At 43.3% G+C, this 13,141-nt stretch overlaps 1 protein-coding gene across 6 annotated transcripts in view; it reads right to left on the bottom strand.

Moving 5' to 3' along the window:
• DPP6 (dipeptidyl peptidase like 6) overlaps positions 1-13,141 on the bottom strand; it is a 486,229-nt gene that overhangs the window by 141,596 nt on the left and 331,492 nt on the right. For all 6 annotated transcript variants that reach the window (XM_083406243.1, XM_083406245.1, XM_083406242.1 and 3 more), the window contains exon 3: positions 8,336-8,434. In XM_083406243.1, the coding sequence (XP_083262369.1) occupies positions 8,336-8,434 (99 nt within the window). The remainder of the gene's footprint in view (positions 1-8,335; positions 8,435-13,141) is intronic.

The raw sequence follows: 13,141 nt of genomic DNA on the forward strand, positions 1-13,141 counted from the left end.
CTCAGCCCTCTAGATGTTTTGAGACTGCAATTCCCATCATCCCTGACCACTGGTCCTGTTAGCTAGGGATGATGGGAGTTGTAGTCCCAAAACATCTGGAGGGCCTATGCCTGGTTTAAAACAACAACAACATGTACATAAAATCAGCTCAGATTTAGGACAGATACCAACTGGAAATAAACAATTTAGAAGACTTGTTGAAAGAGGAACATATTTTGCAGGTGACAAAATGCCGTTTTGAAATGCAACAGGAAGGCATGTCAAAAGGGCAGGTCCCACCAAACTAAAGGCCCGATCCCAACATTGTGCAGAATGGTTTTGCTGCTGGGTGCCTTCTCCTGCAGAATGCAGTAAATGGTGAAGTATGTAGCGGGTGAGGCAATCTTTTAGTTGCAAGCTGCATAGCGGTTTGTACACCAACACCAGTACCTTGAATCTAGCCCGGTAGGTTCAAGTACAACCCAAAGAACTTTCATATCATCCATCCTTCAGCCAAAACACAATGAATCTCCATGGTGTTAACTTGGCAAACCTCAGGCATGAACTGTTGTCAAACTCAACAGGCACTAAACAAAGAAGCCAGCCGAGGAGTTTTGTCCTATCAAATTTGGAACCTCATGACCCAGCTCACCAACTTCTGTGCATCCACCTGCTTTCCTCTTTGTCAGGTCACATCTTTTTCTGCTAATGACTTTGCTACCAGTTAATGTCCCTCTGCTATAAAACCTCCCTTGTCAGTGACCACATGCACCTGGCCTTTCAAAACTGACCTTCACTTCACCACCCTTGCCCTTTGGCTGCACTCTGCTCACTCAAAAGTGATCTATGCTGCGGCTATTTTTAAGCATTAAACGTTTTCAACTAAAGTGTTTTGGAACACACAAGGAACATATGGCCCAATTCATAAGTCACTGAGACTGTGTGATAGTTTCTGGAAAAGGGCGTGCACGTTGTCTCAATTAATGTATGGAAGCTACAATCCTATTGGGGATAATGTGATCTCCCTCATCTCTTCTCCCTGTCCAGCTGCTGACACTGGTCTGAGTATGGACAACATAATTAGTATGTTTCCATACTGAGGCAACATGGGAACTGGCCCCTGGGAAGCCATAGTGGCAACGCATGACAATCGGCTAAATCTCAGACCCAATGCAAAGGTTGGATTAATGATGATACACAGCATCGCCATTAACAATTGGCACAATGTTTAGCAGGACTCTCAAAACAGGCCTGCTACAGAAATTCTGGATTATGAGACTAACTTTATAAAAGCTGCACAAACTTGGCCAGGGTACCTGTGAATTGCTGCAGTGATCTCTATGTACCAGGGAGATTTGTAAATAGGTCCCCAGCATGACAGCAACGAGTGTTAAGTCTATAATAAAGACAAAATCCCCAGGAAGGACCCTCTTAAAGCATTTTTACATTGAGGATTTTTAGGAGTGCTTATTCCACTAATCCATCACCCATAAGCCCCACCGGGTTGCACTGATGTCTGCCAGTCCACATTGGAAAAAAGGGCTAACGGTAAAGGTATAGCTAGGTTGAATTCCTGAGTTGCTTTCCCTGCTGGCAGCGAAAACAACTACTAAAAGCATGGGCTTGTTAGAAACGGGAGATTTTTGACCCACAAAGGATGTTATGTTAAGACAAGGCAAGTTCAAGTAACACAGCACACTTCTGGGTTCTAAATGTAGGGCACCAATTCATTTTTCAGCTTTGCATCCTTTGGAGGGGTTCAACTGAGTTAGTTAGGATCAGGAAGAAATTTTATTTGGGTCAACTTATCACTGAGTTCCCCTGCCCCCAAAACAAATTGCTAGATAGAATCATAGAATCATAGAGTTGGAAGAGACCACAAGGGCCATCGAGTCCAACCCCCTGCCAAGCAGGAAACACCATCAGAGCACTCCTGACATATGGTTGTCAAGCCTCTGCTTAAAGACCTCCAAAGAAGGAGACTCCACCACACTCCTTGGCAGCAAATTCCACTGTCGAACAGCTCTTACTGTCAGGAAGTTCTTCCTAATGTTTAGGTGGAATCTTCTTTCTTGTAGTTTGGATCCATTGCTCCGTGTCCGCTTCTCTGGAGCAGCAGAAAACAACCTTTCTCCCTCCTCCATGTGACATCCCTTCATATATTTGAACATGGTTATCATATCACCCCTTAACCTCCTCTTCTCCAGGCTAAACATGCCCAGTTCCCTTAGCCGTTCCTCATAAGGCATCGTTTCCAGGCCTTTGACCATTTTGGTTGCCCTCCTCTGGACATGTTCCAGTTTGTCAGTGTCCTTCTTGAACTGTGGTGCCCAGAACTGGACACAGTACTCCAGGTGAGGTCTGACCAGAGCAGAATACAGTGGCACTATTACTTCCCTTGATCTAGATGCTATACTCCTATTGATGCAGCCCAGAATTGCATTGGCTTTTTTAGCTGCCGCGTCACACTGTTGGCTCATGTCAAGTTTGTGGTCAACCAAGACTCCTAGATCCTTTTCACATGTACTGCTCTCAAGCCAGGTGTCACCCATCTTGATAGTTCAGACAGGTTCCCCCTTCTCCCTGTGGAAGTCTTTATTTTCTCAAATCACCTGGAATTAATTGTGTGTAGCAGGTACCTAGGTACATTTCACATTGTTGTTCACACACTGCTTATGACACAGTATGTAAAATGCATTATTTAGGAGGAAAAAAAGGTAAAGGACCCCTGACAGTTAAGTCCAGTTGCAGACAAGCCTGGGGTTGCGGCGCTCATCTTGCTTTACAGGCCAAGGGAGCCAGCGTTTGTCCGCAGACAGTTTTTCCGGGTCATGTGGCTAGCATGACTAAGCTGCTTCTGGTGAAACCAGAGCAGTGCACGGAAATGCCGTTTACCTTCCCGCTGGAGCGGTACCTATTTATCTACTTGCACTTTTGGCATGCTTTCGAACTACTAGGTTGGCAGGAGCAGGGACCGAGCAATGGGAGCTCACCCTGTCGCGGGGATTTGAACCACTGACCTTCTGATCGGCAAGCCCAAGTGACTCAGTGGTTTAGACCACAGCGCCACCCGCATCCTCATAATTTAGGTTAGGGGTTCCCAACTAGCTAAGTACTGTAGACCTCCTGTTTTGCAAAAGCCAAGCCATGCACCCCTTACTTTTGAAAATGTTGACTATGGTAGTTTTTGTTATGTGAATGGTGCCACAGATCCCCTGGGTGGGGGAACCACAGATCTAAGTCAATCTGTGGGAAAGTAATGTATGGATGGCTCTGCCATGCTTGATAGGGTAGAGAAAAAGAAGGGAAAAGTTGAACTTGACAATCCTTTTGGTACCATCTGGGTTTACAATTCTGTGAACCTGTCAACTGAGAGTTCCAATGCTTTCTGCATCAGTCATACAAACATTTCCCTCCCATGGGAGGAAGAAAAGTATGCTGCTTGTTGATAAAGATGCCACAGGCTGTACCCAAGAACTGCCCGAAACAGCAGTACATTGGTCTGTTGTGCTGTTGGGAGCTTTGCCCAGGTACAGCTTGAAGTGTTGCAAACAGCAGCTTAACCAGAAACTACCTCCAAATCTCTGAATCTCTCCCACCCAACACAAAGGCTAATGCAGTTCTGTCTCAACTCCTATTAAAAGATGAATGGCACAACCAACTTGCTAAAGCTAAACTGGCCTGCGCCTGGTCAGTTCCCGCTTGGGAAACTGTTCGGGAGTCCCACAAGCAATGCGTTGAGTTTCATGACAGAAGGAAGATCTACATTTGCTAAATAAACAAAGCATGTCAACAAGTATTATTTGCTAGCTAGAAGACACAGAGAACTGAATTCCGGCCTACATATAAAGTCTGTATTTCATCATGGAGTGACATCCCCAATGAAAAACAAGCTGTCTATGTGCCACTTTAATTTGGGCTCCCCCCCTTCTTTTTCTTTTTTTTGAAATCCTGAAAGTATTTGTGCATTTCATAAAAGCTCTTAAGTATTATGCAGAGTAAGCCATAAATAATTCATGGCCTGCCCACGCCTCTGAGCATCATTTGAGAAGCCTCCGTGGCTTTATCAGCCGAGTGCAATAAATTCACAATGCATGCTGTCAGTCTGAGGGCACTTACATAAAGCAATGGAAAATAAATAACCTCATTTATTGTGGAATAACTGATGGGACTCCCCCCACCACACCCACCGGTGAGCACACACTCCATATTTGTCAAATAAACCTGTCCCTGACCCCAGTGACCCACTAATTAAGAATCAAACCTGCTTTTAATTGTATAGCCTCATAGTGACATTATATAAAGAAAGAAGCTGCCTTATACTAGGTCAGACTAGGATAAAGTCTAGGCTAAAGTTGTCTACCATGACCTTCATTCAGTGTTCTATGTCAGATAGTTCTTGCACTAGCGGATGGGTGAGTTATAATGTTGAACAACAGAGGAATCCAATTCAACAATCCGTTGCACAACAGAGCTACCAGGAACCCACTAATGCATTCTCTTGAGCATGACTGTTCCGCCGGTGCAAAATTTTTCGCCAGTGGAACGAGTATACTGCTAAGTAACTTCAACTTAGTGCTGCACTGGATACAATCCCATTTGACTGGCTTGTTACTCTAAGATCCCAGGCAAAGGGTCTTTCCTAACAAGATACACTTCAAACTAAACATGACAGGAATTAAACCTGGGCCTTTGTGCATGCAAAGATGTGCTCTAGTGCTGAGCTATAGCGCCTCCCATCCTGGGTTTAGGTTCTTGGTCACACAATATAATGTGTAATATCATGTTGGGAACTGATTAACAGCAAGAGAAGAAGAGGCTTCTGGTCCATTAAGCTCCGCATTAATCTGCAAAAGAGCCCCCAGGGTCTTCTTCATAATTTCATTAGTAAGCAATGCACTAAAAAGACAGAGAGAGCTTGTTTACTGCCTGGGATGTTATCTTTGGACATAGACGCCCCAGATTAAAATCATTGCTCATCCTCATCAAACCGCCATCTCACAGCTTAGCCTATGTCACAACAGCTCTTGTGAATGGACTATCCCAAAGGCTCTTGGGATCGGGCAGAAAAGCAATCTGCATAAATAAAAGAAGCAATTACTTGCAGCTCATTACTGAACTGCTGTAGTCAGTTTGCTTGTTTGTTACTGTAAGTCTTCTAGGGGTTGATCATGTGGAAGAGAGTAAGGCACATCCTTAAAGCCTAGTGATATGACTAGACATAGAATAATCTTGCCAGGGGGTGGCTGGGTGGGGAGCACAGAGAACACTAAAACTGTAATAGTTTGCTTTCCCTTTTTATTTCTAGGGGCACTGGAGGGGAGGGAGGGCAAATGAAACATCTGTATAAATCATTTTCTTTGTTGCATTTTATCCCAGTCTTCCTCCAAGGCTGGATCTAGACGTGTCAAAGAAGCGATTCAGTTAAACGCATTGTAAACTCATTCAGGGAAATCCGGTAGGGAAATCCAGGCCTCCACAGCGCCATCTGGTGTCACAGTGTTATATTGCATACACAATGCATATAAAACACTTTTTCTTTACCAATCTAGCTGAGCTCCAAGTCACTCGTCTTTTGCCATTTGTACCTTGCCTGTGCATTGAGATAATAACCACCAGATGCCCCAGCACTTCTTGGTCTTCTGACACTTGGTGGATGGTGACCCATGAAGGGGTCTTTGCAAGCTTTAATGCTCTGGTTTTGTAAAGTTTCAAACATCTTCTCAGGGGATTTTTTGATATAACCTCTGCCAAGGACCATTTCAAATCCTTTGAAATGATGCCATTTCAAATTGTTTCCTTGCATTTGCAAATAAAACGGTTTTAATTCATGCACAAATGCACATATTTTTTTTCTGCACAGTCTCCAACATTGTTTTCTGCTACGTTAGGCTACCACATAACTGTTTCTCTGGAGAGCCTGCAAGATGAATCCAAGAGACTGGAAAACGCTGTTAGCAAGGAGCTGAAGCCTGCTGGAGACAGGGCAGTGTACCAGCTTATGTCTGGTGCACCATATTGTATTCCCACCTCATCTGCTGTCTTGCTGATGACCTTAAAGATTCATCACTCTGTTTTTGTTGTTTACCCAGCTGTAAAATGAGTGCAATAATAAAACTTGCCTGTCCCACAGGAATGATGCAATAACTAATTAAGGCTGCAAAATTGTTCCGGTGACCTCTGATGAAAAGGATGGCATTTTAATATTTTTCTGCAAGACGCCCATCCCTGTAATGCAGCCCTCATAAATGGGAAAGAATGCTGTGCTATGCCACAGAGACCCTCTGAGCTTTTGTGCCAAAAGTAACTGAAGTCAGAATTTGACACGTCATAATATAAAGCAGCAACAGTGAAAGGCCAAGCCATTCAGTTCAAAAACCTGCTTGACATTTATATAATGGCTTTCCCAGTGACAGTTCGCTATAGATCTTTTTCAGTGCTTGACCAACCTTTGGTCTTTTCAACCTGAACGAAAACTCAGTCAATGAATCCCATTCTGCTAAACCCGCCATACACAGGACTCCATTCTCTCCAGCCAGACACAAGAGCCATAGCCATGTGTAACTTTCCCCACCATTTCTTAATAAAAGGAACCCACATTAGGATGCAGTGAAATGCAGAAAAAAAAGGACAGGTAGGATTTGAGGACCTATTCCTGTAGGCTGTATTGCTTTCTCTTTAAATTGTCTGCCCTCACCCCAGCGGCTTTTCTCTTTGCAGAGAGAGAGAGAAAAGGTTCAGGTGCCTGTCTCATTTCCATCACCACTGCTTTGTGGCTCAGATTTCCCCACTGAAAGACCAACTGAGTGGTTTATAGATGCTCTTCCTGGAGTGCCAACAAAGCACATGTGGACAGAGCTTCTGCCTCACAAGTAGGACTCAGGAATGGGAGGCCTGATGATGCCAATCTGGGTATCTGCCAGGAGGCACGACTGCCCCTGTTCACAGGGGTGATGGGACGGTCTGGAGTTGTGGGTGGGGGGTCAGCCAAGTTACGGTACGTCAGGTCCCCTGAATCTGCAGCCTCCCAAGCAAAGCATCTTCCCAATCTAACAGTCTCAGGTTGGTTCTCCATGTCTGCTAATTCCCCTCAAACAGTAGATTCCACTGAAACTTTAGAAAAGCAAGAAGAGCTCTCTTTGAGTGTTAACTAGATGATAATTAACTGTTGTTGTTTCCTGCTAAGAAGTCACGGAAATGGAGGCTTTGCTGAGTGATATCAACTCAGACTCCATGTGCCTTTCGAATATACAGAAATGCATGAGTACGAGAATCACTCGAGAACCTTTGCATCTTGTATAATCCTTCTCTGTATGAAACCAGTGTGTGAAAAGCAAGAGTATTTTTTCAACTTATGGAAGAAATCCATTAAAATAAAAATAGAAAAAACAAAAACAAACTATTGTTGTTTCCTGCTAGCTAACATGTGAGTGAGGTGACAAAGGTATTTGGTTGCAAATCTCCATTTTGAAGGGAGAAGCCTTTGTGTCTTTTGTCTCAAGACTGCCTAGAGTGAAGATGTAAATGAAGCTCCCAAAGAAAACAGCTCCAGGTGAAATGGATGCTGTTAGAGAGAGACCTTCGCTTATAGGTCTATTTGGATTATTTCATATTTTGCAAGATGCCCAGCCTGTGCTAGACAGCACAAAACACTATATGGATATTTTTGATGTAAAGTTGATGTTGTGAAGAAAGTTGTGCAAGTAAAACTTTGAATAATATTTTTATGGGTCTGGTAAATTTGTTCTAAAAGGAGTCAGTTTTTATTCTTCAAAAACTGTGCAATATTAATATCTGCAATAATAAATAGCGAGAGGGGGCATAGCTCAGTGACAGACCATGTGCATTGCATGCAGAAGGTCCTAGGTCCTGTTCCTGCCATCTTCAGTTGAAAAGTCATGGGAACAGCATCTTCAGATCTTGGAGAGCAGTTGCCAGTTCCTAGAGGAACTAAATCCACCCCCTAAACCGGGAAGAAGAGCAGCAAATATTGCAACATTGCACACATCGCAATATCAGTGTAGCGGCAACTGCCTCCTTCCCATGCATCTCAAGGTCCCTTACCTTTTTTAAAAAAACCTTCTCTCATCTTGCTATCATCTTCCTACGTGTTTCCGGTAAGTTTTCTTTTTTTAAAAAAATAAATAAAAATCCTGCGAGAATTACAAATAGCTCCCGTTTTCTATGGCATGACAATAATATATCCCTCTCTGCCAGCTATTCAGATGAGTCACTTTGTGAAACTTTGCTCAGATAGCAGGGAAGTGAAACAAAAGGGGTGGTGGGAAAGGTATTTGAAACAGAAGTGGTGCAAGAGGTAACAGAAGTTATTTTCATATATGGTTATAAGACTCACCACTTATCCATTTAGCCTCTGGGTCATGAATTTTGAAATCTTCGCTGAACAGATCTTCCACTGTAATCTTCTTCTTTTGAGACTGGCTATTATCTTCGACTGTAAAACATCCAGAAGGGGGAAAAGAAGAAAAATGCCCGTCCATTACTGCTAATTTGCCATTTTATCTGCACATTCAGCAAATGAGACCAGTTATCTCTTTTCATTTTGAACTGACCGATATTTGGGAATATGTGCATGAGAAGCGTGGTAGACTTCTACGCTAGAGTAAAAGTTGGTCCTGTGGATTGTGGTCCAGTTCAAGTTGGAAATGGCCTCAGTGTGCATGGAAGCGAAAGCTCCTCTTGCACTGATCCAGCACAGTAGACTACATGTGAAGCAATAGTGGAAACAGTGCGAGTATCGTGCTCCATGTCTCTCCTGTCACCAGATGCAGCTGCCCACGTATTTAATATGGGGTAGAAAAAGAATTTATAAAGTAGAATCATGGCGTTGGAAAAGACCCTGAGGAACATCTCATCCACCTTCCTACAATGCAGGAATATGCAGCTGTCCCTTACAGGGTTCTAACCTGCAACCTTGGTGTTATCAGCATCACGCTCCAACCAACTGGGCTAGCCAGCAGGTTTTAAACCATAAATCATAGTAGCAATAATTCATTCTTGGAAACTGAAATATACTCAGAGTCGCAAAGTGATTTCATGCTCTTTATTCAGCTCATAGTGGTGAGGAGGAATGAATGAAAGTCCCCTCAAAGTATCTGCTTTATATACATTATTTACACAATGGGCTACACGTGATTGGCTAATTCTGGAATTCTACTGTAAGCCAATCAGGTTGTGGATTCACTTATATCTGGAGCATGATTGGTTGGTTCCTGCCAACCAATCATACTGCTGCATTGTACTAGGACCAATCCGACTGCTGCATTCTGAATCCTATTGTTCTAGGACCAATCAGACTGCTGCAATTTGGATCCTATTGTTCTAGGACCAATCAGACTGCTGCAGTTTGGATCCTATTCAACTCAGTACATAACAGAAACCATCTTGCAAAGTTATCCTGAACTAGCCTTCTTCAGCTTGGTGTCTTCCAGATGTTTGATACAACCAGTATCATCTGCCCCAGCCAGAGAGGCTGGTGGGAGTTGTGATCCAAAACATCAGGAAGGCACCAGGTTGGGGAAGGATATCCTACACCAAATAGATTTTAGACAAGTGAACACCAAGGTAGCTTCTGGTATGGGATACTCCATCTTAGGAGAGAGGGTTGCATTAAACTGTGGCTCAGGGGCTTTTAAGTAGCTCAAGAAGCCACAAGAAGTGTTGAAGAGCCAGAGGTTTCTTTGAGGTTGTTGCCATATGGTGAAGAGGCCCCCATTCATTTCAAACATCAGTCATGCAGCTGATTGTACTTATGAACAGGGATGCAGTGAGTTATAAATATTAATAATCAGTTTTATTTTGGGCAAATGCTTCAAGGGGTAGTTCAGGTTTTATCTCATAATGTGATAGCATTACAATTTTCCTCCCCCAGATGCATGTTTTCTGATTAAATATACATTAGCTACAGCCATGGCAATTATCCTTTTTTATGTTAACACCATGCAACTATATATATTTTTTTATTGCACAGGGACTCATTTTTGAAAGCAAAAAATGGCACCACGCATGATTTCTACCAAATGATTTCTAATGAATGTTCACATTCATTAAGGACAGGTCAACAGAAGAGAGAGAGAGAAAAATCAATTAACACTTTTGACTGTCAAACCACAAATTACGTGCCCAGAATTCTGAAGTGTACAGATGCTGTCACAGCAAAATGGTAGGGAGGATGACCTCAGCACAGTTTACACTCCCTGATTAATCCCTGAAGCTTCTAGTTTGTTTGCCACTACTTAATAATTCATCCAGCATAAACTCTGATGACTTCCCTCTTGTGGTTGCATAGCATATTTACGCAATAAGCCAATGATGTCACTGTAGATTTCTAATGAACAACAACAAAAAGCATCACTCCCCATTCCAAGTCCATTTCCTGGACTGCAGTTGAAAGAAGTATCCAGGTGGAAATCGGCTAAATGTCTGGGAAAATCTGGATGTATGGCAACTGATGTCGGTAGTGTAGTTTTTGCCAATGTTCCTCAAAAATACCTCAAAAATGTCCAATTTCTTTGCTTAACAACTTTGGGCAAACTAAAAGAACCAACAACAACAACTCAACAACTTTTCTGTCTGGATTTTCACTTTTTGAAATATGGTAACCCTAGGATAATACTTCATAGAATCATAGAATCATAGAGTTGGAAGAGACCACAAGGGCCATCGATTCCAACCCCCTGCCAAGCAGGAAACACCATCAGAGCACTCCTGACATATGGTTGTCAAGCCTCTGCTTAAAGACCTCCAAAGAAGGAGACTCCACCACACTCCTTGGCAGCAAATTCCACTGTCGAACAGCTCTTACTGTCAGGAAGTTCTTCCTAATGTTTAGGTGGAATCTTCTTTCTTGTAGTTTGGATCCATTGCTCCATGTCCGCTTCTCTGGAGCAGCAGAAAACAACCTTTCTCCCTCCTCTAGGTGACATCCTTTTATATATTTGAACATGGCTATCATATCACCCCTTAACCTCCTCTTCTCCAGGCTAAACATGCCCAGCTCCCTTAGCCGTTCCTCATAGGGCATCGTTTCCAGGACTTTGACCATTTTGGTTGCCCTCCTCTGGACACATTCCAGTTTGTCAGTGTCCTTCTTGAACTGTGGTGCCCAGAACTGGACACAGTACTCCAGGTGAGGTCTGACCAGAGCAGAATACAGTGGCACTATTACTTCCCTTGATCTAGATGCTATATTCAGCATCCCTTTCTGGCTGAGTGCCAATTCTGATGTCTGGCCTCCATGGGGATCCTGTGAAATAATTCACAGATAGTCTACATAGACTACAACTGGCATAATTCCTGAGCACTGGCCCTGCTCATTTGTGGCTGGGGCTGACATCTGGGCAGCCACAGGTTCCTTGAACCAATTTAAATGTTTTCTCCAGCTGCACAGGACCCTCTAGCAGATAACCAGTTCCTGCACAGGACCCCTGGCTCCTGTATCATTTCCACATCAGAGAGACCTACTTTAGGCCCATATATGCTAAGTGAGACCCATTTCTAATTTTGTAATTGCATATACTGGTTCTCTCTTTTGCTGCTCACATCCATTCAATTTTTCCTCTTTTTTAAAATAAAAAGTGCTAATTGCACCACCTCTGCAACCCAACTTAAACTGGGCATTAGCCAAGGTGTGGATTTCAGTGCACTATCTACACACAAGTGGTGGATTTAGGGCTGTGTAAGCAGTGTGCATGGGCAGGAGGCTGAACTGAGGAGGGCACCTTCTCAAAGCCCGGTAAGCAAGAAGCTGGGTTTGGGGATAGGAGATGCGAGGCATCCTAGAGTTCTCCTGCCTCCTTTCCAAGCCTAGTTAGTTCTTTGAGAAGGAGATGGGAGGGCTCTAGGACCCTGGCAGAGCCTTGCATCTCTTCCCCGGCTTTGGCAGCAGGAGGCATCAGATTCTGGCCTCCCAGAGGGCGCCCGTTGTTGTTGTTGTTGTTGTTGTTGCTGTTGTTGTTATAATACTGCCCTATACCCAGGAGTCTGAGGGAGGTTCACAGAATAAAACCCAAGAAAAAAACACAAAATACTACCCAAGTCTGCCACTGTACACACCCTAATACTGACATTTTCTTGTCTGGGAGCTTCATTAAAATTAAAACTAAGCTGAAATTTCTCGAAAGACATTTTTTTTCTAAGAAAATTTATGAGAATTGTTTTCCTCCCTCAACAAATAACTGCAACTTTACAGAATTTTCTCCAGATACTGACCACTTTTTTTAAAAAAGCAGGGACCATTTTCGCCCCACAATGTTCTAGGACAATGCCAGGCCTAGAGCACTGTCAAAGATGGAAAATGGTGATCATGGTGTCAACAGTTTTTTTAATGTATCTTTTAATGTTTTTATATTACGTTATCTTTTGCAAACTGTATTTAATGAATGGGGGGCGGGGAGAGGCCTAAGTTGGGGCAGAACAGCTATGCTCTTGCCATTGCAAATCACGCGAGCATAACACTGAGAAAAAAGTTGGAGAATTACTCAAACCCTATTTAGCAAAATGGTTCCCCCATCCACGAGTTCTCTGTACTAAAACAGAGTGTAAAATTTTGAGAGGACATTTGCACACAGCTCTAAATTGGAACCAATGGGACAGATTCCAAGCCAATGCATTTAGAATCAGGGTGTTTATATCTAAGCACATCAGAGAAGCCTTGAAGCACTAAACATCTTTCCCATTGTTTAGTGCTAACTTGTTATGCAGGCTAAACACATCCCTGTTTAGAGATGCCATAAACAGACTCCATTGAGCCAATTAATGGAGGAGAAAATGGCTTTTTACTTCACTGGTCCCAAGGTACTTCAGCCACTTAAGATCTAGCCATGAAGCATGCATTATTTCGGTAACAGGCACACAAACCACCACTTGCAACATGATAATGGTTTAGTCCTAAGACTTAGTGTGCCAGTGCAGAAACGCTTGGGAGAGTGGGATAGAATCACAGAATTGCAGAGTTGGAAGGGACCCTGATGAACAGCGTGATGCCATAACTTCATGAGATTGAAATAAAAGGGCAGCATGTCTAAGATTGTGCCTGTGAGGCAAGGAGACCGCAGTTCAAATCTCTCAGCTCGCTTGCTACAGCTGACGGTACTAGAGAACAATGTTGAGGGTTACAACCCAACTTCAGGAAAGTGGAACC

The sequence above is a fragment of the Podarcis tiliguerta genome, assembly GCF_965153285.1.
Source record: "Podarcis tiliguerta genome assembly, chromosome: 12".
In the NCBI taxonomy this organism is placed as follows: Eukaryota; Metazoa; Chordata; class Lepidosauria; order Squamata; family Lacertidae; genus Podarcis; species Podarcis tiliguerta.